Source organism: Telopea speciosissima, chromosome 1 (genome assembly GCF_018873765.1).
Source record: "Telopea speciosissima isolate NSW1024214 ecotype Mountain lineage chromosome 1, Tspe_v1, whole genome shotgun sequence".
NCBI classification, from domain to species: Eukaryota; Viridiplantae; Streptophyta; class Magnoliopsida; order Proteales; family Proteaceae; genus Telopea; species Telopea speciosissima.
In genome coordinates, this window is record NC_057916.1 from 72,874,231 (window position 1) to 72,899,914 (window position 25,684).

A 25,684-nucleotide genomic window follows, 5' to 3' on the forward strand; every position below is an offset into this window, starting at 1 on the left:
CCCGTCGCAAAAAGTCGTCTTCGTCGGTCGGTCCTGGAACAAGCATGAATCACGAAGAAAAATAACACAACAATTAGACTCAGCAGTGAGTTTACTAATTGATAACAAATTGTATTGAAAAGTAGGAACGTGTAAGACATTTGAGAGAGTAATATTGGAAAATAAAGGAATTGTTCCAACATTAGTGGTGGGGCATTGGATCCATTGGGTAAACGAATAAAAGAAGGGGATTTGGATGGGGTATGAGATGAAAATAAATTAGAGTTTGAGACCATATGATCTGTTGCCCCCAGTATCAACGATCCAAAAAAATGAAGAAGGCAATGCAAGAGAAGTACTGCGAAATTGGCTAATGGGTGAGGATTACCAGTCGGAAGGAGAGAAAGAAGTCTGTCTGTATCTGTTGGTGAGAGTGTGGGAAGAGCAAGTGGTTGATGAGGCGAGTCGCTTGATCGAGACAAGTGCCACAATGGCTGGCGTGGTATTGCGAGGCCGCGGTTTGGAGAGAGCCGACTGAAGCAATTGCGGTGGAACCATCGGAGTAACTGCGAAGAACGAGAGGAAGGATACCCATGTTGTTTGAAACATCGACGTCGAGTGGCCATCCATATTGCGAAATTACGGTGATAGTGAGGCCGGTTGTTGCCTTTGGAACCAGGCGTGGGAGGGCGATTGCTGCTGTTGTTGGTAAGAGAAGAAGAGTCTTGTCCGAGGCATGGCGGCTTGATTGAGTGGAACAGCACGAGATTCATGTAATGAACGCCGCTGTCGTTCCTCTTGTAGAAGTAAGGAATATGCTTTGGCCATTGTTGGCGGGGATCCATGAGAAGTATTTGACTTGAGCAACAGAGTAAGAGTCATTGAGGCCTTGAAGGAAATCGATGAGAGCATCGGTTTCAACGTACCCATTGATGGTGGTCATGGTACCGCAAGTGCATGTAGGAGCGATCGGTATGAAGAAAGCTCATCCCGGAAGGCTTTGAGGGTGGTGTAGTATGCTGAAATTGAATCAGTCCCTTGGGAATGATTTGAAATGGAACCCGATCTCAAATATGCGGGGTGCATTTTGTTGAAAAGCGATCGCGAGATCGCTCCAAACATCCGTGCATTGGTGGTCCATAGAATGCTATTGGCAATGGACGGGATCGTGGAATGAATAAGCCAAGAGGTAACCATGGAGTTGCACGCCTCCGGCGGGAAGATCAACAGAATCATCGGTAGGTTGTTCGATGGTGCCATCAATGAACCCGAGTTTGTTTTTCGCTTGAAGGGCCATGGTGATAGCACGACTCCATGTTGGAAAGTTGTCACCGTGAGTAGTTGGGTGACAAGGGGGTGCCAGGTTGATCGAATTATGAAGATAGTAGGGGAAGTGGGATCGAGGTTGGAGGTGGGGCTGCCATTGGAAAAGAGAGCTTGGATCGTTTTAGGCTTTGATACCATATTAAACTAGATTTGAATGGAATAGAATTGAATATCTTTCATTAAGGTTGGAAGGTAACTATATACAAAATAAGAGAGCAATTTGCTCTACAATTAGCTCCTAAGATTGAGCAATTATATCTACCAATTATCTCTACCTTACCTAAAAGAGAAGATACAGATATGGATACAGGGTGTCCAAGGACTAATTGAGAAACAAGATAAAAACATATCCGGATTGACTCAGCGCCATCTCATAGACAGCTAATAGGAAAGGAAATTGGATTTCTCCTTTTTCTTGCTCTTAATCCACTCTCTTCTCTCCATCTATATCTCATACTATTCCTACAAGCTTCTGTGGTAAAATCCCAATTGAATCGCCTTTCTCTCTCCAGAATTTAGTTGAATCTTCTTCTCTACACCGTCTGCTTCTCTGCAAATCCGAAAAGCTTTAGTTTAGAACCTCCATTAGTCTTTTCCTGAAAGTTTATGTGGTTATGGGCTTTTTCTCTGCTCTGCGTTTTTGGGAAGAGGAAGAGAAGAACGAACAAAATCTATTTGGAGGATTTTTGTTTGAATTGTTTAGACCCTAGTTTGGTTAAAGGGTAGGTTGGGTTGGTTCGGTTTGAGCAAGGATGATCCGGTTTGAGTGGGGTTTAAGATAGTTCAATCACGACACGGGTGAAATTCAAAAAAATTTGAATTTGATTGATGTCAACCGTTGGATATGAATTAAGCCAGTTAGCATTCTCATAGGGCTTGGAAATAGGATAGAATTACAAGTAATGGAAGTAGAGGATGTGGATCCTGGTAATCTGATCTCGAAAAAAATTTCTCTTTAAAGTACTATTTTAATTTTTTTATTTATTAAATTAGTCATAATGACACACACTTTAAGTGATAGTCACGTGTATATTGTTACTTAGAAGTTAAGGTCAGTTTTAAATTAAAAGGTAATCATGAAAATAGTTGTCATATTTTGACTTACCCTTTATCATTAATTTTATAAGAAAAGGAATTCATGTCCACATGCACGGCCTTCATCAAATGCATTTATCTACTTCTTATCATAGTGGGTGGGCGAGGGTAGTTTAATTATTATTATTTTTTTCTTAAATTACTGGCTCAGTGTATTTAATGATGGTCGTCAATGTGCACCGTGCACGGCAGTACACGAAAGCGTCAATTCGTGTCAACAATTCAACATCAGGCTTCGCATTATTGCATAACCTCAGTAGAGCTTATCGCCGCTTCCACATTTGACGGCATCTGTCTCTGCCATGCTTCTGATCTCCAAGGTTTCTGATGCTTCTTATGCTTTACCGCGATGGTGGTGGCTGTCCGATAGCGAGCTCTATCAATACTGGAAAGACGATTACTTATTTAACGCAGCATGGGCTACTCGCGTGCTATCGATCTTCCTGGTGTTGGCTACCGCCACAATAGTGGCACGGTGGTGGCGATGGTCAAGGAGGGAGAGATCGCCACTGCCTCCAGGGCCACGAGGCCTGCCGATGCTGGGAAACCTCCCCTTCATCGGTACCGAGCTTCACCGCAGTTTCGCCAAGTTTGCTGAGACCTATGGTCCCATTATGAAACTCCGATTAGGCAGCAAGCTCTGTATTGTGGTGACGTCACCGTCACTTGCAAAGGAGGTCTTCAAAGATCAAGACACAGTATTTGCCAACCACGACCTGATAGCGGTGGCGGCTATTGCCACTTACGGGGGTGTTGATATGGTATATTCACCATACGGTGACCATTGGCGGATGCTCCGTAAGATCTGTGTCTCGGAGATGCTAAACGACAAGAGGCTCGAAGCTCTGTATGGTCTCCGACGGAGAGAGGTCCACCACATGGTGAGCCAAATCTATTTCGAGGCTGGTTCCCCGGTCGATGTTGGGGAGAAGATGTTTCTCACCACATTCAATATCATAACCAGCATGTTATGGGGTGATACACTTGAAGGGGAGGAAGGGCGGCGCACCACTGTCGAGGTTCGTCGAGTAATGGACAGAGTTGTGAAGCTTTTGGGAGAGCCAAATATTTCGGATCTATTTCCGGCGGTGGCGTGGCTTGATATCCAAGGTACTGCGCGGCGGATGAAGAAGGCGATTTCGTGGTTCGATCGGATGTTGGATTCCGTCATCGAAGAACGATTAAAAAGAGATCGAGAAAGAGAAAGAGGTAGCGAGCGACGGGAAGGGGATGAAGATGGTAAACAAGCCAAGGATCTCCTGCAGGTCTTACTACAGCAGCTCAACCTTGATCTCAAGGACAAGGAAGGATCTCCTGGCCTTACCATCTCCCACATCAAGGCCTTGTTCTTGGTATGTTACCTTTCTTTTTAGGCTCAGATTTGTCGAATTGATTAGTATTTAAATGGCCCAGGTTACGGTAGTTTTAAGATAAAATATCAGAAATATTCGAGGTAATTAGGTGTTGGCACCAATTACTCGTTAATAATCCCTATTCAAAGCCCCCTCCGGTACAGCACACCACTAGCTTGATTTTGAACTCTGATGCTTTCGCTTTAGGTGTATAAATTGCGTTCGGTTCCTCTGCACGTCCCAACAGGTGAACGTACATGTGAGAACCAATCATCTGTCCTATTTTTACCATTTATAAGGGGAGAAGGGGTTTTTATGGAAACAAAATTAAAATGTGCTCTCACATGTACGTTCACCAGTTGAAATGTGCAGATGATCCATTATCTATAAATTTGACGTTGTGAACCTGAGCCGAGTGCAGGGAATATTCACGAACGTGAGTGTACGTGAACAACTCACTGCTGTTCAGATATTCTGTGGGAATGTTCCATTTGAATGGATGTGAGATAGGGCTTGGGTCAAGCTTTTCAGCCCGCAAAGTGAGCTTGGGTTGGAATTTTAAGTCGGAGATTGGGTCGAGACGGGCTTGGATTAAAGCCTTGTGTTTAACCTGGCACGGCCTAGTTCGACCCTCATTTTATATAACTGTATTTTACGGGGAAATGGTTTTTGTAGCAGGAAGCGTGACCCTTACCCCTAGACAAAGGGAGCGAAATGATCGCCCCACCCCCATGAATAATGGAAATCCCACCCTATTGATGCTTTCTTGTGCGTTGCAATTGACCCCTATGCATGCACATGGGCCACGCTCCCCCATAGAGAACTTTCTCATATATTAATTATTAGGGAAGAAGTTTTCTGTCCGTGAGTATGGCCTACGCCAACACTCCCATGTGTCTATCTTTGTCCTCCTCAAAACAATGGGGTAGAGGTGTCTTCTCTTCCCCATATAAAAAGACACCTCTGCCCCCTTGTTTTGAGGAGGAGAGAGATAGACTCATGGGAGTGCTGGTGTAGGCCACACTTAGGGCTGTAAACGGATCAGATTCGGCTCGGATAGTGATATATCTGCATCCGCATCCGATTAGCTATCGGACGGATTCGAATAGTGCTAAACGGATACGGACATGGATACGGATCGAATATTTTATCCGTTTATATGTAAATATAGCTTTTCGGATAGCTATAACCTATCTGTATCCGCATCCGTTTAGCTTTCGAACGGATTCGGATAGTACTAAACGGATACGGATACAGATACGGAGACGGATTTTGGCTATTCGTTTACACCCCTAGCCACACTCCTAGACAGAGATCTTTTTCCCTACTATTATTACATATTACATTTAAGACTTTATGCTTTAAGAATTATTTTTAAGAATGATTGATTTTTTATGTTTATTTTTTTTAAGTGCATATAAAAATAATAATAAAAAAAAAACCCAACTAGGGTCAAAGCCCTGACAAAATTCAGGATCAATTAGTGTCAACCCTCAGCATGGCCTGAGATATCTCAACCCAACGTCAGGGCTAGATTGGGCTTGAATTGGGTTAAGAGGACTCAAGGTTGGACTGGGTTTTAAAAAAACACGGAATTGTGTGTGTGGTATAACGTTGTTCTCACTACAAATACATCAGTGGTGAATGATGAAAAGGATACTTGCCTGATTCACTAAATTTTATATATATATATATATTCACAGGACATAATGGTGGCTGGAACTGAATCAACATCGAGCGTAGTGGAGTGGGCAGTGGCTGAGCTACTGAAACACCCACATATAATGAAGAAAGCTGAAGAAGAGCTAGAAGAGGTAGTGGGGTTGAACAATATGGTGGAAGAGTCTCATTTGCCTAAATTGCATTACCTACATGGAGTGGTGAAGGAAGTCCTGCGTCTTCACCCACCTGCTCCTTTCTTGGTTCCTCGATGCCCAAGTGCATCCTGCACCGTAGGCGGCTTTATGGTTCCAAAGGGCTCCAAAGTTATAGTGAATGCATGGGCAATACAGAGAGATCCTATGTCTTGGGATAACCCCTTGGAGTTCCAGCCGGAGAGGTTCTTGAAATCGGGTGGTGATGAATATGAATTTAGTGGCAAAGATTTTCGATATATTCCATTTGGATCGGGAAGAAGGATTTGTGTAGGAATACCTATGGCTGAAAGAATGGTACCATATCTATTGGCATCGGCTTTGCATTCATTCCATTGGAAAGTGCCAAATGGTGTGGAACTTGATATGTCAGATAAGTTTGGTATGGAATTAAAGAAGGCAACACCCCTTGTTGCGATCCCATCACCTAGGTTATCTGACCTCACACTCTACAATTGAAATCCTAGTTTATGTAATCTTTAAATGCATCTTGGTCTCTTAAGGTAGAACTTTTCAATGTTGTAAGGTTGAGATAATAGATGCAACAATAATAATTCTTAATACCTGCAACTATATGTTTATCACATTGTAACATAACACAAAAGGATATTTCAAAGGAACTGTTACAATGTGATAAACACAAAAAGAAATTTAAAATGGAGTTGCAATATTTTAGTGATAAGATTACAATTTGAATTGGTTAAACCAAATTCAAATTTCAAGCCGTTTATGCACTCCTTAACATTCCCAACGCTCAGTAGCAACATTTATATTGCATTATCATTCAAACAAAACTCAAAAGTATCGCTGTCGATAAGAATTCCATATCCAATTACACTATCACTCAAACAAAACTTAAAAGTATCGTCGTCGATATAAAATGAATATTTTAAAGGTAACAATGTTGTAATAGAAATGGTACCTGCTTCACCTCAGTGCAATCACGAGCAAAGTGCCCCATCTTTTGATAGTTGTAGGACCTTGGATATGTCTTTCTTTCTACTATGCTTACCCCTCTCTGGTGTTTGACGGACTTGCCTTCTTTGGGCACTTGGTTCTTACTCCCACCCTGCCTTCTTGGATTGCTCTGTCTCTTGTGCTTGTCTCCCTGGGCGACAAGGGCAGTTATGCGGTTCGCCTCTTGGCGCTCTGTCTCAAGCTTGACATGATGAGCAATATCAGCAAAAGTTTTTTATGCTCTCACTATGGGTGAGAATGAGCTTTATTGGAGCCCAGGAATCAGGAAATGTCCTGATGACAACTTAGACCTGTTGCCTGTCAGTTAGGTCGGTCCCACCATTTTTTAACTTCCGAATCATGTCTTTGACCATCCTAAGGTGTTCAAACATAGTGTGCGTGGGATTCATCCTATACATCTCAAACTTCAAGGTCATGCTCCTTAACTTTGTAGTAGATGTAACTCCGAAGGCAATTTTCAGCTAGTCCCACATGGACTTAGCTGTGGTACATTGTTCAAAAAACACCAATAAGGTCGTCATGCAAATGTAATAAAGCACGCATTTCAATCCTTTTTCACACACTTATTGTAGGCTTCCATATCACGGTGATGTACAGTGGTAGTACCCTATGCAGGCTTGGTCATTTCAGTGGTCAGATATTCTAACTATTATATATTGCTGATTGAGCAAATACTAGATCCTTCGTTGCCACATATCATAGTTGGGTCTAGTCAGTTTTTCACCCTTAGTGAGGTCCGTAACGATCTGTTTAGTGGTCATATCACTATATAACGATGCCCAAGGTAAACATTAGGTACACAACAAAAATTTGCTCCAGACCTAATTAAAATTAATGGTTCTAGACTCCACACGGTGAGACAAAAAATTTTGCTAAGTTCATAATCAAATCTCACATATGTGTGGGTTAAAGACGTAAAATTTTAACCGGTTTCGAGCAAATAAAAAAAGGAAGAATGGGCATCTCATATCCACAAATTGCTCCGTACATACGTGTGCACATGGTTTCCACAAAGGAATCCGATTGATACTTAAAGTGGCATGTCCAGGTAGCGTAAGCGTATGATATGCAGTGTGCGATGCTAACCCTTTACAAGGCTTCTCAAAAAATATAATGACATTTGCCCAATAAATTGCAACTTTTAAATCCTTCTACATCAATCTAAAAAAAATAAGGAGCGCTGCACTTTACATCATATGCAAAGACCACCTCTAACACACATACATAGGAACATGTCCACTTAATAAAATAAGAATCATGATCTCCTACCCAAAATATGTATTAACAGACATAGGCCGGTGGCTGGAGATTGACCATGCATCCCAACAAGTGGAGCGAGTGAAAAATGGTCAATTCCTCCACGGAAGGATAAAATTGCCAATTTAAATTTACAAACACATTAAGAATATGGGTGAAGAGGACGAATCCCTTCACCCATCTTCTTCGTCAAGAACCCTAGTAAAATTCTAAAATTTTTTTTATGTTGAATAATATAAGGGGATCGACATCAACAGCCGCGATTTCAAACACCCCGACAGCAGTCACAGTGGCTGTCGCCGATGCGCCAGCAAGCACATAGGCAGCAGCTACCATAAGGCCGTGGGCTCCAAAAAAAATAGCAGCAGGTGCCGCACCGTCGTGAGCACAAGAAGAAGTAGTAGCCCGAGGCTGGGCAGTTATTAACCTACAAGGCCTACAAGGCCATGCGCAAAAAAAAAATTGCAGCAGGTGCCGCTCCACCGTGAGCACAAGAAGAAGCAGTAGCCAGAGGCCGCACAGTTCAGATTTACCTTCCCTTTTTTTTTAAAAAAAAAAAATATGAAACAAAATTTGCCTTTCCACCAGGTGCCAAAACCCACGACCATCAGACGAGGCCAGTGGTGCAAAGGCCATCCATCGTTTTTTCTTAGCACTTCATTACACAAAACATGAAGCACATAAACACAAAAAAAAAAGCTTTAATCTCCAGTACCCACAAGGCTGGGACAGCGGGTCGCATGAGGAAAAACAAAGAGAAGAGAAGACCTAGAAGGCCTCACACCAGAAAGCATGCATAACCTGTGTGCCTGGCAGCAGCAACGGGCCATGGCTTGCTACTGCTACGAGGCACGCGCGTGCACCATTAAGGACTGCGAGTCATCGGGAAAAAAGTCACGGCGATGTGCAACGATGTGCTACGACATGCATCCCAACCATGAATCAGGCTTTGATGCCAAAGTAAAACGGAAATAATACGAGTTAGCGTATAGCTACCTTTTTTGAAGTTTCCACGTAGCGAAAAGGATCCGATTGCTTTACGCGTTGATCCGCACAAACTTTGACGACGCACATTTCACGGTGATCTCACTAGGTTGTTGTTGGTTCCCCATTTTCAGCTAAAGAGAGGCTAGGAGATGAAGCCACGTGGCAGAACATGATGAGATGAGATTGCACCAAGATCAAGGACATGTGGCAACATTGACCCAAAATCTCATCGGTGCAACGGTTCAGGGTTTTAGATATCTATTTCTCAGCCAAGAGGTGGGCCAAGAAAGGTGGCCACTTGGAGAAAAGGAGGAAGAACCTGGACAAAATTCAAGTTTTCTAAAAGCACACAGTTAGGCTGGGACCCACCATGCTAAGGATTTGTGCAACTGAAGAAACGTGCTTTGTGTTGAGATGCTCCACTAAGGGCCATGTAGGGCACGTGGTGACAGGAGAAATGGATCAAGGATTGTGGGAAGAGATGACGATAGTGACAACCACCTATAGGAGTCCTTCGTGGGCTCCATCTATAAAAGGGAAAGAGCTTTCACATCAAAAGAGGACAATCAACAAAAAACCCTGCATTTTATCTTTATTTTATCCTTTCCTTTTATCTTTCAGGATGTAATCTTTCATCCTTCTATGTAATTTTTGCTGGAGTTGGGTTCCAGCCACCAATGCCTCATTGGCTTGTATTTCAAGAGGCATTCATGTAAGTCTTTCTTGGAGAGTAACTCTAGCAACCATGTCTTTTGACCCATGTTTCAAAAGACAACCATCATCAAAAGGAGGAAGAACCTGGACAGAATTCAAGTTTTCTAAAAGCACACAGTTAGGCTGGGACCTACCATGCTAAGGATTTGTGCAACTGAAGAAACATGCTTTATGTTGAGATGCTCCACTAAGGGCCATGTAGGGCACGTGGCGACAGGAGAAATGGATCAAGGATTGTGGGAAGAGATGACGGTAGTGACAACCACCTATAGGAGTCCTTCGTGGGCTCCATCTATAAAAGGGAAAGAGCTTTCATAGCAAAAGAGGACAATCAACAAAACACCCTGCACTTTATCTTTATTTTATCCTTTCCTTTTTATCTTTCAGGATGTAATCTTTCATCCTTTTATGTAATTTTTGTTGGAATTGGGTTCCAGCCACCAATGCCTCATTGGCTTGTGTTTCAAGGGGCATTCATGTAGGTCTTTCTTGGAGAGTAACTCCAGCAATCATGTCTTTTGGCCCGTGTTTCAGAAGACAACCATCATCATCGAGCTACGAACTTCAGCAGTCCGTGGCTGGTAGAGTTATGGAAGCTTCATCAAGACCGTTTTTGGGAGATGCTTGGAGAACAACTCCAGCAATCTTGTCTTTTGGCCCGTGTTTCAGAAGGCGACCATTAACATCAAGTTGCAAGCTCCATGAATCCATGGCTGGCAGAGTCGTGAAGCTTCATCAAATCCATTTCTGAGAGATTATGCGATTTGGTCATAGAGTAGTTCTATTGTAAACAGGCCGTTTCATCTTAGAACAGGCCATTAAAGTAGATGTGCTGTAAACGTCAAGTTGTAAATCTCATCAATGTCGGATTTTGCAAGTTGTAATGACTCCAATCGGATATTGACTGCAAGTAAGCAATTTGATCTTCAATCTTCTTCCTTGCTTTGTCCATCGTCATTTGCTTTCACCCAAAAGACCTTAGAGCTACTCAGGCATGGAAGGATCCCCTTCTCGTCCTAGTTAGAAGTCAGAATAGACTGTTTTCGACCTCTTAGAACATGCCGTTTTACCAGTTAGAGCAGGCCGTTTCGGCCTGGCTGGAAGTTAGAACAGGCCATTTTGTCCTGGCTGAGCAGGCCATTTCATCTTAGAACAGGCCGTTTAGTCATTTAGAACAGACCGTTTTGTCCTGGTCAAAAGTTGGGATAGACCGTTTCCAGTTCCGTTTGGGCCTACGTCAAAGGCTCTGGCACACCCGCGTTACCTCCACCACGTGCGTTGTGCCCCTGTGTGTAGGTGTTGGATTTTCCACCAACATATTTTGGCACGCCCGGTGGGACTCTAGAAAGCGAAATCGCGATGGTTCAAGGAAGAAGAAAGCATGCTCAACAAGGGGCAAATTTTGCAAATCGTGCACTGCAGGTGCGAAACGAGGGGCAAATCCCCTTGTAAACAAGCATTAAGAAGCCGTAACCCATCGTCTAGGGGCACGGTTTGTGTACCGGCCTTGCTGCTAGTGTTGTGAATGGCCGTTAATCTATTTTTTGGCTAAAAGCTATAGACACAAAGCAAGGGACAAAGGCGGTAGAAACCTGCCAGATAACCACTTTCTTCTGCAAGAGAGTGGGCTGTAAAATAATAATAATAAAAAAGGGGATCGATCATGGATTATTATTTTCGGTCCTGACCGATCAAGATAACAATGAACCGAATCCTACCTTGGGTTAAGTCTTGTTTTGCCAGCCCAAACACTTTCGATCGGTCAAGAGCAAAGGTACATAGAGTCAGTTGAGGAGACTGTGTGTGACACATGTCGTACTATTGGATTTGTTTTCGATGATGGAACATGGATTCATTGTGCCTACGGTTATAACAGCACCGACCTCGGAGCCGTGCACAAGCCGTTTTTTCCATTTTTAGTGTCGTAACGACAAATCAATATTCAATTTGCCATTGGTTGGGCACTTTAAGTGGGAAAATGGTTATTTCAATATCCCATGCATGAAACGTGTGCTTGCACGCTTCAAATGTGTGGTGTAAACCACCATAATTGCAGCCCACTCTCCTAAATCCTACCCACTTACGCCTTAACCCCCACCATTATCTCCATTTGTTATCTTAAACCACCAACTTTCCTACGTTTCTATCTCCCATCTCTCTTCCTAAATTATCTCCAACTAATTCTCTTCACATGCCACTCATGACTCCCCTCTCTCTTAAAACTCCCTCTTTCCTAAAATCTCTCCCCATTTTCCTACGTTTCTCTCTCCCATCTCTCTCCCTAAATTATCTCTCTATTATCTCCACATGTCACCCACAACTTCCATAACACTCTCCTATTTATTTGCTTCTCAACCGTTGTCGTTCTTCTGCCACAAACAAGGAAAAAAAAAAAAGTTGCTGAATGAGTAGATGGTTATCCGTTAATTGCCTGTCGATGCCGATTGCCGCAAGATCGGTGAACTTCACGGCAATTTCAAATGCAGATGATTAATGGGTATAACTGAAATCTCCATGGTGGCGGCTTGAAAATGAAAGCGAAGGGAGATATCAAGAGAGTTCTTGAAGAAGCTAAAGGGAGTGCGAAGAAAATCTACAAGGAGTAGAAGTAGTAGCAGCAGCGGTGAAACTCGTGATCCTTTCACGCTTGTTACGAGTCGACAACAGTCACCTTCGCTTATTGTCTTTGCCGTTGGAAAGGCTAGAGAGGCGTATGGACATGCGAGCAAATGAGAATCATGTCTCTTGGGGTTACCAGAGCGGTGGCCTTCTCCAATAGCCACTTCTTGGTCGTTCATGATGCATATGCCATGGAGCCATTTGATTTGGAGGGAGTCGTGGAAGTGAACCCCATAATTCAGAGAGAAATCAAGTGGTCTCATTTTAAGTGGAGCATTTGTTTATTAAATGGAGCATTAAAGAGGGTAGATTTGGTGGATTGCATTCATTGGTGCAACACAAATTGGAAACATGCACCACTCATGATGTTGTTCTCTAGGTTGAGTGATTTTTCAAATTTAGAATTACTCCTTCTAGATCGGCCTCATGGTGGAGTAGTGGCGCACCCAAGTGGCTTAGTAGGGTCTTGATAGAGGAATTCTATTGTGTAGTGCTGCCTGTTGCTCTTAGCTTGAGCGTCCCAGCAGATTCACCATTTTCTCAATTTGAAAGGCAGCCCCGCACTACACTGCTTTAATGGCTTCAGAAGTGAACCTGAGAACCCATTATGGGGTAGCTCTCAGACCGAACAATTTTCAGTCAAAAAGATTGAGAACCCCATTGATCGAGGATAACTCCACCCCTCACATGGGCACAGCCCTGGCATCCCTGGCCGAACATGGCCAGTTGGATGTGAGGTGTGTACAGGGTAGGATTGGTTTCTCAGTTTAAATCGGGATGATGGTGATAGTACGTGAGCGAATGGCGATATCATTTGAATCGATTTTTAAAATCATAAAAAGGAGACCGAGTAAATAGAAACACACTTGTTTACACCCCATTTCGGTCAATAGACCGATTAAATCATGTCCACAATCCCTTTCGAACTTGGGTGACCCCGTTCAAACGGGATTGTGAGGGGCATTGTTGGTTCCGCATTTTCAGCTAAAGAGAGGCTAGGAGATGAAGCCACGTGGCAGAACATGATGAGATGAGATTGCACCAAGATCAAGGACATGTGGCAACATTGACCCAAAATCTCATGGGTGCAACGGTTCAGGGTTTTAGGTATCTATTTCTCAGCCAAGAGGTGGGCCAGGAAAGGTGGCCACGTGGAGAAAAGGAGGAAGAACCTAGACAGAATAAAAGCACACAGTTAGGCTGGGACCCACCATGTTAAGGATTTGTGCAACTGAAGAAACGTGCTTTGTGTTGAGATACTCCACTAAGGGCCATGTAGGACGCGTGGCGACAGGAGAAATGGATCAAGGATTATGGGAAGAGATGACGGTAGTGACAACCACCTATAGGAGTTCTTTGTGGGCTCCATCTATAAAAAAGAAAGAGCTTTCATAGCAAAAGCGGACAATCAACAAAACACCCTGCACTTTATCTTTATTTTATCCTTTCCTTTTTATCTTCCAGGATGTAATCTTTCATCCTTCTTTGTAATTTTTGCTGGAGTTGGGAAGCCTCATTGGCTTGTGTTTTAAGGGGCATTCATGTGGGCCTTTCTTGGAGAGTAACTCCAGCAACCATGTGTTTTGACCCATGTTTCAGAAGACAACCATCATCATCGAGTTGCGAACTTCATCAGTCCGTGGCTGGTAGAGTTGTGGAAGCTTCATCAAGACCGTTTTTGGGAGATGCTTGGAGAAAAACTCTAGCAATCTTGTCTTTTGGCCCGTGTTTCAGAAGGCGACCATTAACATCAAGTTGCAAGCTCCATTAATCCATGGCTAGCAGAGTCGTGAAGCTTCATCAAATCCATTTTTGAGAGATTATGCGATTTGGTCGTAGAGTAGTTCTACTGTAAATAGGCCGTTTCATCTTAGAACAGGCCGTTAAAGTAGATGTACTGTAAACGTCAGGTTGTAAATCTCATCAATGTTGGATTTCGCAAGTTGTAATGACTCCAATCGAATGTTGATTGCAAGTAAGCAATTTGATCTTCAATCTTCTTCCTTGCTTTGTCCATCGTCATTGGCTTTCACCCAAAAGACCTTAGAGCTACTCAGGCATGGAAGGATCCCCTTCTTGTCCTGGTTAGAAGTCAGAACAGGCCATTTTCGGCCTCTTAGAACATGCAGTTTCATCAGTTAGAACAGGCCATTTCGGCCTGGCTGGAAGTTAGAATAGGCCATTTCGTCTTGGCTGAGCAGGCCGTTTCATCTTAGAACAGGCCGTTTAGTCATTTAGAATAGGCCGTTTCGTCCTTGTCGAAAGTTGGGATAGGCCATTTCCAGTTCCGTTTGGGCCTGCGTCAAAGGCTCTGGCATGCCCGCATTACCTCCACCACGTGCGTTGTGCCCCTGTGTGTAGGTGTTGGATTTTCCACCAACAGTTGTGTGAAGACAATCCATCACAGCAGTCCACCCTCCAAGTCCAAGGATGAAGATGGAGATCCTGAGAAAACCTCGCTTGACATAGGGAACGAGAGAGATTGAGAAAGATCGTGAGAGAGAGAGAGAGAGAGAGCTTGGTGACTGTTGTGATCGTATATATCCTGCCGCCTCTTTTCTCCATCTTATTATATAGAGAGAGGGACCACCTAGTGGACCCCAAACCCTAATGGGCCCTGGCCCCACATCAGCCCCAAGTGGGAGCTTATGTAGCCTAGGCCATGGATTTCTAACAATTGTTGTTTATAAGTTCACTTCTGCTTCTTGTGTTATGAATGAAGGTATATATTCGTATTGTGTTGATTCCAATTGATCATGGGTACTACCAACCAGAGAATGTAAGTATACTTGTATTCATTTTTAGTTTTTATCCTAAATAATGGTGTCCTGGTTCCAATTCTGCGTTTTTTCTTACATTGTTACTGTGGGAGGGATGTTAATTGTTCTGAGTGATGTTGTTTGACTTGTTTCATGATTCTTAAGTTTTTGATATTATGTTCTAGACATTGGTTTGATCGATGTATTTTAGTACTTGAATTATTCCTCAGCATTTGTTTTGCACTGATTTCTTTGTTTTGAAAGTCCTTAGAAAATGGGTGTTTTTCCTCCGAATTGGGGATACAGTTTATAGTCTGCATCAATTGTCTTTGTTGGATATATCGCCTCTCATATTTTAGTGATTGCTGTTGGTTCTGTTGGATTTGTTTCTTCCATATCCAAAAAGATTGTCATTTGTCTATGGAAATATTTTTAATAGACAACTGAAAGCAAAATATTTTCATTTATCCTACATTTGGGACATGATAAAGTGGATTGAGAAAATAGGACTGAAGAAAAAAAATATCCGTACTGTTGTTTGGATGGTTGGAGAGAATTTATGGCAAAATGTTGCACTTGATCAACATGTGCTGTTTGTTGCGCATATAATATCTCCTTTCTCACATTCCTATAACTTTTCCCTCAAATGGATGAAACATAGGGCTGGACTCATTACCTGCATCATTGGGAAAATATATTCTTCCTCATAAACATGAGAAATCTGGTTTACTGGAAAAATAGATATATTTGACTTTATTTTCCCTTTAGATTATTAGGACTGGGCAAACATCTTGCCAAGGGAAATCTGCCTCGTGTTACTTAGATTACTAGAATGTTGACGGGCCAAATTTCCAGACCTGTAGGTTATGAACTACAATAATGGTATTTTAAGAAAGAACAGAAGAAGTTAGGGTTTTCACTGTAAAAGAGTGAAGAGAAGAGGATACAACTGTTTGCTATGAACAATATTTTGGCTTGACCATCAACCATAGGAAGAAACCACCTCTCTCTCTCTTTCTTTCACACACACACACAAATTCTTGTTTTAATGTGATTGATTATCTAGCAACTTGAGCCACAATTCCATTCTGTTCTATTTCTTCTCTAGCGACTAGAGCAATAATTTTATAACCACTACCCCCCCCCCCCAAAAAAAAAAAATTCTGTTCTTTCTACAGTGTTTTGACTTCACACTTCACCCAGCAGAGCTAGTGCTTCACTTGGTTTATGCTATCATTGTTTTGTAGTATACTCTGTTTTATCAAATTAAAGCCAAACCACAACGTGGGTTTCTCAAGCAATTTTTTTCTTTAGTCCTACTGATGAAATTCTAGTGTTTTGACAATTTTTTTGGGGTCAAGCTTGTATTTTTTTTTTTAATCTTATTTATTTTGCAGATAAACAATGTCAGCGTCCAGTGTCAATGACAACAATCAAGGTTATTTGAATTTTTTGAACATAAAATGTGCTTGTGAAAACCCATAGATAGATATAGGTGAAAGAAGTCCAGACTTGCAACATATCAAGGAAGACAACCGCAAGACAAAGAACATACTGAAGCGGATGTAGAAGTCAGATGAAATACTAAAAAATAGGATTAATATTGTAATAGTCATATTGGTTGTGATAATTGTATTGCACTTTAAGGGCTAAGTACAAAGGGACTAATGTGTTGTGGTTAAAATCTGATATGCTTTGGGTTCTGGCTTCTTTGTTTTGATTTTCTCGGTTTGCTCTTTGGATGTATTGCTGTAGTGTTTTAGATGTATTACTTAATAAGTATGGTAGTTGAACTATTATTTTGTGATAATTTTTTGTGTTGAACCTATCCAATAGCCAATGAAACTCCACAAGGAAATTAGAAAAACCATTTTTATATTATATAACATCTTCAGATGTTTCTTATCGAAATTTGAAGATTCCATAGTATCCATAGATTATACTAGATTTTGTTGATTTAGAGACTTTTAGACCAACATCTCTTTTATTTTGAACCAACCTAATTGATGTCCAAAACTGAAATTAAATTCCTTGAATCTCTATGTAGCACCTTTGGGGCATGTCTAGGTGTAAAAGGCACAAGGCATGTGTGCAATTGTTTCTCGATCATTTCAACTGTATTTGTGCTCTTCATATAAGCCTTAGGAACCAACTGTTGGATCCCATGTTTTCCACGTTTTGTAAGTAACAACAAATAGAAATATGAAAAAAAAAATTATTCATTTTGAACAAGACAAGTGATAATGCATGCAAGTCTTCCGAAAGGATAAGCTAAGAACAAATGGAAGCGAAGTAACAACTCTCACATTAAAGAGGAGAGGATGCAGGAATAGATCAAAATTCAGTATTTTTGGTGAGAATGACTTATCTATTGTACGTGTTAATGCGGTAGGAGAGTATATCAAATTGTAGTGGATGTTCTAAGATATTGATGATGGTCGCGACGTGTCACTTGATACTCATCTAAAGTCAGTATTTATTCTCATTGGTGCAACTGAGTTTGAATGCAAAATTGACTCCAAGATAGAACATCCTATGGCTTCCGGTGCGCTTCTTCGAGTACATCAGAGTTGTACCCAGACCACAAAATGCTAGCAGAAATGCAATTAGGAAAACAAAATTCTGATTTTAGTACTAACAATGGGCTATATATATGTATTGAGTTAGTAAGTATGGGGAAGACAATCAAATGAGTACAAATACGTAATTAAATGGACTAAATGACAAAGATACTTTTCAAAATTCCAACACAATAAAACTCATACGACAATGATATGATACATGTTTAATACAGCTAGTCAGTAAGCCAAACTATATAAGTTTTGAAGAACATTAAGTCCATCCAATTGCAATACTTGTCTAACAGAACATCTGGAATCCATAAAATGGCGCATCGTTGATGCATTCCTTTCATTACAATCAGTATTCAATAATTGAGAAAAGAAAACCAATCTGTTAAAACCCATTTGAAATTCAAAACCCTAGCAACAACAAAACAGTAGAGCACTTGAAAAGCACAAGAACCACTAATTTCCATCCTTTACATTGTAGATAGGGAAAATCGAAGCCACTGCTCACCCACTTCTTTGTCCCCTGCATCTTCGACCCCAAGGAGTCAAGAACATTGACTTCGCTGCTGAGGAATCGCTGCTCAGTCTGGCAACCCCATGACCCTTTTTGAACCTTCTCCATATTAAGATAATATAAAATAGTAAAATCAGAATATAATAGAATCTAACTCCTCCCAGGTTCCCTGCCCGATCAGGTTCGTAGGTTCCTTTCATAGGGGATTGAAAATGATGACCTCACCCCCTGCCCGAACACACTTTAAATGACAATAAAATAGAAATAAATTAATATGAAATTATTGAAATAGCAAAAAATATTCTATTATGATGCAAATAATAATAAAATATTCATAACAATCTAAAATAATATTAAAATATTCATGTCACTAATGAGGGGTGTTACAGATTGGGAGTATGGTTCGTAGTCTTGGGATTGGTCTCGGATTGGCCTTGGGATCCATATCAGTATCTTCTAGAATCAGGTCAAATTGAATGAATTCGCCTTACTGTTTAATAAAAAAAAGAGTAATATCATCCCCTCCCTCTAAGTATCCATAATATCAAACCTCTCATCCGGGTTTTGAATAATGATAATGTCCTCTCTTATTTTTGAAAGATTCTATCAATCGTATTCTAATCTTTAAAAACTGCCATTAAATTATGACATGATATTTACAAATTTTTTAAAACCCCATAATACCCTTAAACCCATTTGATCAATTTATATATTGAGAAGACGAGAGCGGAAGAGTAACGGAGAGATCGAAAGCACAAAGGGAAGAATCAACACGAGTTTACATACATTTTTCTTATTTATTAGTATAGAGCAGTAGAATCTCTGCTTTGAGTTGAATTTATTTTTTCTAAGAGTTTGGGAAAGGAACAGAGGGATATCGAGATCACTCACTATAGGGAAATTGGGAGGTATAAGATGTTTTTCTGCTTTACCACAAAGTTAAGGATTTGCGAGGCTAAGCATGACAATCGCCGATGCAAGTTATTCAACAACGACATCATATTACTAGATACGCGAGGCATACGCTCACTCTAGATGATTTCTTCCATTTCTTCTTCTCTCAGATCTCAATGCCCCATTAAAAATGAGGTATTGCAAAGGAGGAGGAAGAAGAAGAGGAGGGGAGTGGGTCCCGTTAGGTTTTATATTTTGAGAAATAAAAATAAGAGTTAATGGGTGAGTGATGGCAAAAGGGGTTTTAGGGTATTATGGGGTTTTAGAAAATTTGTAAATGCCACATCATTATTTAATGACTGCTTTTAACAATTGGGGTATAATTGATTGAATCTTTTAAAAATAGGGAGGGAATTATTATTATTCGAAATCTGGGAGAAAGATTTGATATTATGGATACTTAGAGGGGAGGGGATGATATTTACTTAAAAATAAAAAATAAAATCATGTGTTATATTGTTATTGACTTTAGTCTTACCACTGAATCATCTGATTTTCGTCAAGCTTACGGAGAACCAAAAAATTGGTTGTAGTCACACAAATCACACACCCAACGCAATGTTTCTTTTGGTAATCACACAAACCATGGGTGCGTTAATCCAACGGTTAATCAACTTTTGAGATCTGAAATGACGGAAACATATACAATGCACATCATATTCACACACCCAATATAGAACTAAATCCAAGCACTCAAGCACCCAGCTATCATTATACCGTTTTACATCCATTTATTATGCTTTATATTTTAAAACAATAATTTTCATGCACCGTCTGCATAGAGTACTGTTGTGCCCAGCCAAAATGACCAAAACCCCTGCCTCACTCTAAATACACGCTCTCCTCGACGGAAACACTTTAGGCTTGCATTATTGCATAGGAGACCATAACGCCAGTTGAACTTATCGCCGCTAGCTTCCACTTTCTACGGCCATTGTCTTTGCCATGTCTCTGATCTCCAAGGCTTCTGATTACTTCTTAAACGCAGTTTGGCCTACTCGCATGCTATCGATCTTCCTGGTGTTGGCCACCGCCATAACAATAAGACGGTGGTGGCGTTGGTCGAGGAGGGAGAGACCGCCACTTCCTCCGGGGCCACGAGGCCTGCCGATTGTGGGCAACCTCCCCTTCCTCGATACCGAGCTCCACCTTAGTTTCGCCAAGTTTGCTGAGACCTATGGTCCCATCATGAAACTCCGACTAGGCAGCAAGCTCTGCATTGTGGTGACGTCGCCGTCACTGGCAAAGGAGATCTTCAAAGATCACGACACCGTATTTGCCAACCACCACATGATAGCAGCTGGGGATTTTATCACTTACATGGGTATTGACATGGTCTGGTCACCATATGGTTACCATTGGCGGATGCTCCGTAAAATGTGCGTCTCGAAGATGCTAAATCACAAGAAGCTCGAAGCTCTGTATTGCTTCCGGCGGAGAGAGGTCCGCCACATGGTGAGCCAACTCTATTCCAAGGCCGGCTCTCCGGTGGACGTTAGGGAGGAAATGTTCCTCACAGCATTCAACATCATAACCAACATGTTATGGGGTGATACACTAGAAAAGGAGGAGGAGTGGCGCACCACCGTCGAGGTTCGGCGAGTAATGGATAGAGTTTTAATGCTTTTTGGAAAGCCCAATATTTCGGATTTATTTCCGGCGCTAGCGTGGCTTGATATCCAAGGTATTGGGCGGCGGATGAAGAAGGAGATTTCGTGGTTGGATCGGATGTTGGATTCCGTCATTGAAGAACGACTAAAAAGAGATCGAGAAAGAGAAAGAGGGAGCCTGCGACGAGAAGGGAATGTGGATGACAAACAAGCCAAGGATCTCCTGCAGGTCTTACTAAAGCAGCTCAATCTCAATCTCAAGACAAAGGAAGGAGTCCCTAACAATACGACACCTATCCTTACCATCTCCCACATCAAGGCCTTGTTCTTGGTAATGTTACTGGTTTTTGTTTTTTTTTGAGCTTTCCGTGCTCCTTTGCAATTTTTATCCTCTCAAGTGTGGTGTCTTTAAAGTACCCTCTATTGTCCGCTGCCCATCCTACTGCTGTGCTTCCTCATCGAGGCAGGCGTGCAATGACTGTCATATCCCACTTGGGCAGAGTGCTCTTGCAATGGGTAGGATGGTCATTACACGCTGCCTGTGTGAGGAAGCACGATCCTGCAGCCTGCAATACAAGATCCAAATTGGCACCTTTAAACTGCATCAAATTTTTGTCTTTAAAAGTGTATAGAACAGTGCACTATACTTGAGAGGATGAAAATCCGTAACAAGTTGTGATTGACTTACTGACTGGCCGGCCTGGGTGGGCTAGACTTATGTAAATGACTGTATTTAAATGGCCCAGGTTACAATAGTTTTAAGATAAACTGCCAGAAATATTCAAGGTAATACTAATTAGGTGTTGGCACCAATTACTTGTAAATAATTCATATTCTACGCCCCCTCTCGAAGAGAACACCAATAGCTTGTTTTTGAATTCTGATGGTTTTGCCTAGATCCTGCATATGGCTTGGACTGAGCTTTTCAGCCCGCAAGGTGAGATTGGGTTGGAATTTTAAGTTCGACGTCTGATCGAGTCAGAGGTGGGTTGCCTTTCTCGTACGTTCACGTACGAGAATATGAACCCAACTCGCCAATCAAGTTGGGCTTGAGCTAAAGCTATAGGTGAACCAGATCCAGTTCAGTTCGATCTGATTTTATATAACAACACGTTAAGGGGAAATGGTTTTTGTAGGAAGCGTGGCCCCAACGCCCAAACACAGAGGAGGCGAAATGAGTGCCCCGCCCCATGAAAAACAGAAATGCCCACCTTATTGATATTTCCTTGCGCATTCTCCCCCCCCCCCCAAATGCACATGGGCCATGTTCTCTCACAAAAAACCTCTTATATTAATTATTTCACATTACCATTACAGCTTTATGCTTTCAGAATTATTTTTAAGAATGATTGATGTTTGATGAAGTATATTTTTTTTTAAGTTCATAAAAAATTAAAAATGAAAAAAAAAAAAAAAAAAAAGAAGACCAGCTAGGGTCAATCAGCCCAGCTCAACCATTACAAAAATTAAGGTCAACCTGACTCGGCCCAGCCTGAACAGGGTCAATCAGGCAGAACTGGATTGAGAAATCTCAGCCCAACTTCAGGGCCAAGTTGAGCTTGGGCTGAGCTAAGGAGACTCAAGGTTGAGCTGAGTTTTTAAAAAACATAGCCCTATTTCACCCCTAATTTCACTAATAGATTACTTAAGTTGTGTGTGTGTGTGTGTGTGATATCTAATGCTGTTCTCACTACAAATACATCAATGGTGACTGGTGAGTGATGAAATGGGCACTTGCCCGATTCACTAAATTTTATATATTTATAGGACATGATGATGGCTGGGACTGAAACAACATCGAGCACAGTGGAGTGGGCAATGGCTGAGCTATTGAAACAACCACATATAATGAAGAAAGCTCAAGAAGAGCTAGAAGAGGTAGTGGGGTTGAACAATATGGTGGAAGAGTCTCATTTGCCTAAGTTGCATTACTTGCATGGAGTGGTGAAGGAAGTCCTACGTCTGCACCCACCTGGTCCTTTCTTGATTCCTCGATGCCCAAGTGAATCCTGCACCATTGGTGGCTTTATGATTCCAAAGGGTTCCAAAGTTATAGTGAATGCATGGGCTATACAGAGGGATCCTATGTCTTGGGACAACCCCTTGGAGTTCCAGCCGGAGAGGTTCTTGAGATCAGGTGGTGATGAATTTGATTTTAGTGGCAATGATTTTCGATACATTCCATTTGGATCAGGAAGAAGGGTTTGTGTAGGAATCCCTATGGCAGAAAGAATGGTACCATTCCTATTGGCATCAGTTTTGCAGTCATTCCAGTGGAAATTGCCAAATGGTGTGGAACTTGATATGTCAGATAAGTTTGGTTTCGAATTAAAGAAGGCAACACCCCTTTTCGTGATCCCATCACCTAGGTTATCTGACCTCACACTCTACAATTGAAATCCTAATTGTGTAATCTATGAATGCATCTTGGTCTCTTTAAGGTAGAACTTTTCAATGTTGTAAGGTTGAGATAATTGATGCAACAACAATAATTCTTAAAGCCTGCAGCTATATTGTTAGAATGGGTGTGGGAGTTTATTAAATTTCTATTGATCATCGTTTAATTTTGTGCACATTTCTGTCCTTGTTGATGCTCTCTTTGGCATAGTTTATATTTATATGTATGACCTATTTATGAATAATTAATTATGATAATGGCTTATGGGATATAAACAATCGTTGTTTGGTTACTAAGAGACTTAATTGATTATATAATAAAAAATATGTTTGGTATGCGGGCAAGAGATCACTACCTGGGCCTCTAGAACTTGCGCATGCACACTGGCCAATGGGAGCATAACATGCAAGCATTGCCTTGGGAGGGATCTGGGGTAGCGCATGCGTTATTTTCACGTGCTTCTAGTTGTAGGTATAGGAGCCATGTGGATCACACAACCAAGTAGCGCTTTTTTCTCCATATTACACATCACAAAACTTTCCTTTTAGATTATATAATATATATAGTAGTATATACATATGTTAAGATATTATATTATATAGTACATATTATATAATATAATATTATATCATATAAGTGTTGATGTTCACTATGGGGAGCGTAGGCATGGGGTCCTATAACATAATATTATATAATATAAATGTTGATGTTCACCATGGGGGAGCACAGCCCTTATGTGTGCATGGGGGCCAATGATAGCATGCGCATTGGCATCATGGGGGTGGCATTTCCATTTTTCATGGGAACAGGGCTGTCATTTTGCCCCCCTTTGTGTCTGGGTATGGGCGATACACTCCCCAATGAACTTTTCTCCGTTGTATAATGTGATATCTATTAAGAGAGACAGAGAGAGAGTGGGGGGGTGGGAGGGAGAGAGAGAGAGGACAAAAGAGAGGTTTTGTTCAAAATTTAATGTATTTTACTATTTTACCCCCCATTTAAGTAGCAATTCTGCACATGTTCGTTAATGGTACCCGCATAAATAAATATTAAGAGTTTATGGTGATAAATCATAAAACAAATCTTGAGATGTTTATGAAGTTATGCTTATATTGATTTATTTTTAATGATAAATAAAGGTTATAAATAATACCAAACACATCTGTTTATGTGTCATGTGTCAGATAAGCATAAATTTAAACTATACCAAAATAGCCTTAAATTTAAAACTAACATTCAAGAAAGCTGACATTACTAGAGCTTCTTCTTTGTTTCTTTCTCAAACAAGATTGCAATATTGTTTCAAGGGTCCTCCTACATGTCACTATGGAAAGTGAAGGAGATCACCTCACTATATTTTTATGTACCCTCATGAATCATTTTGGTGAGTGGAGATAAAAGGTTATATTTGTAAATTGACCCCTAATAGAATCTTATAGGGAGAGAATTCTACGGTTCTCTCTCATGTACTTTCTCCCCGTAGCTACAGATCCGGTTCCTGTACTGCAGTGGCTGGAGCTGGAGCGTCCAGCCCAGCAAAACCACCTAAAAACAAGGGGTGGCGTGGTCATTTCACATGTGGGGCCCAAGTGTGACCCACCTGTGAAATGACCACCCCACCCCTGGTTTTGGTGTCGTTTAGCTGGGCTGGACGTTCCAGCTCCCACCACTGCAAGACAGGAGCCAAATTTCGTAGCCACACCCTTTCCCTTTGTCCCTCCACCCTCCGCATCTCACTCCCCTCCCCGTATATCTTCTTATCCAGATCGTCTACGGCCTGCCTGCCAGTAGCGGCCAAAGCGGCACACTGATGAGGCATGGCACAATAACCGCCTTACCCCTGCCCGAGCGTCTTGCTCGAACGGGGTAAGGCGGTCATTACGCCTCGCCTCATTAGTGTGCTGCTATGGCCGCTACGGGCAGCAGGCCGTAGACGATCACGATCCTATATCTTCTCCCCCCTGCAACTCCGCCTCGACCCCTCTATAACTCCCCCTTACAAGCTGAATCTTCATTCCAACCCTCTCTACTCCAAAAATCTGGCTAAGTACGAGTTGGACAGTGGAGGCGAGTTCCAGATATCAGGCAATACACATCTGGTTTGCATACTGAGACAACCATCTTGCCACTACCACCAGAGAGGGGCATGCCTTCTTTGATTTGAATGGGAATCAAGGCAGTCAAACAGTTTAAATAGAATATATATCATGTTTAACAGAGCTTTTGTTGCTGAGAAGAGGAAAGAAAAATTGTTTCTGAGTTCATTCAAGTGCAATCATTAACAGCATGAGAATAGATTTCTTTTAACAAAAGCTTGAAATGGCAAGTGGCAATAACCATAGTGGATGACCATAACAAACCACCTCTCATCTTTGAATTGTTCTCCTCTCAGATTCTCTGCCCGGTCAGGTTCGTAGGTTCCTCTCATAGGGAGGGCAGAAATGACGACCTCACCCCACCCGGTCAGTGTGTTCGGGCAGGGAGTGAGGTCGTCATTTCCGACCACCTATGAGAAGAGTAAAGTCCCTCATCTTTCCATTTATAGGGTGGTAGAGCTTCCAAGGGAACCCCATCCCACTACATTCTCATATGTCACTATAAAACTGAGCAAAAAGGTTCACGTACAAAGTTGACGACCCATCACATATGAACAAGGAACAATTTGAATCCTCTACTGCCGAGCTATCTGGTAGGATTG

At 41.7% G+C, this 25,684-nt stretch overlaps 2 protein-coding genes across 2 annotated transcripts; both read left to right on the forward strand.

Annotated features, from left to right (window-relative positions):
* The first annotated feature begins 1,174 nt into the window (after positions 1 to 1,174).
* On the forward strand, positions 1,175 to 6,085 carry LOC122654256 (geraniol 8-hydroxylase-like). The gene is made up of 3 exons (XM_043848257.1): positions 1,175 to 1,312; positions 2,661 to 3,752; positions 5,456 to 6,085. Exons 1-3 carry the CDS (start codon positions 1,175 to 1,177, stop codon positions 6,083 to 6,085), a joined length of 1,860 nt encoding a protein of 619 aa, XP_043704192.1.
* A 13,838-nt stretch (positions 6,086 to 19,923) lies between these two features.
* Positions 19,924 to 22,985, forward strand: LOC122654263 (geraniol 8-hydroxylase-like). Its single transcript, XM_043848270.1, has 2 exons — positions 19,924 to 20,919; positions 22,356 to 22,985. Exons 1-2 carry the CDS (start codon positions 19,924 to 19,926, stop codon positions 22,983 to 22,985), a joined length of 1,626 nt encoding a protein of 541 aa, XP_043704205.1.
* The last annotated feature ends 2,699 nt before the right edge of the window (positions 22,986 to 25,684 follow it).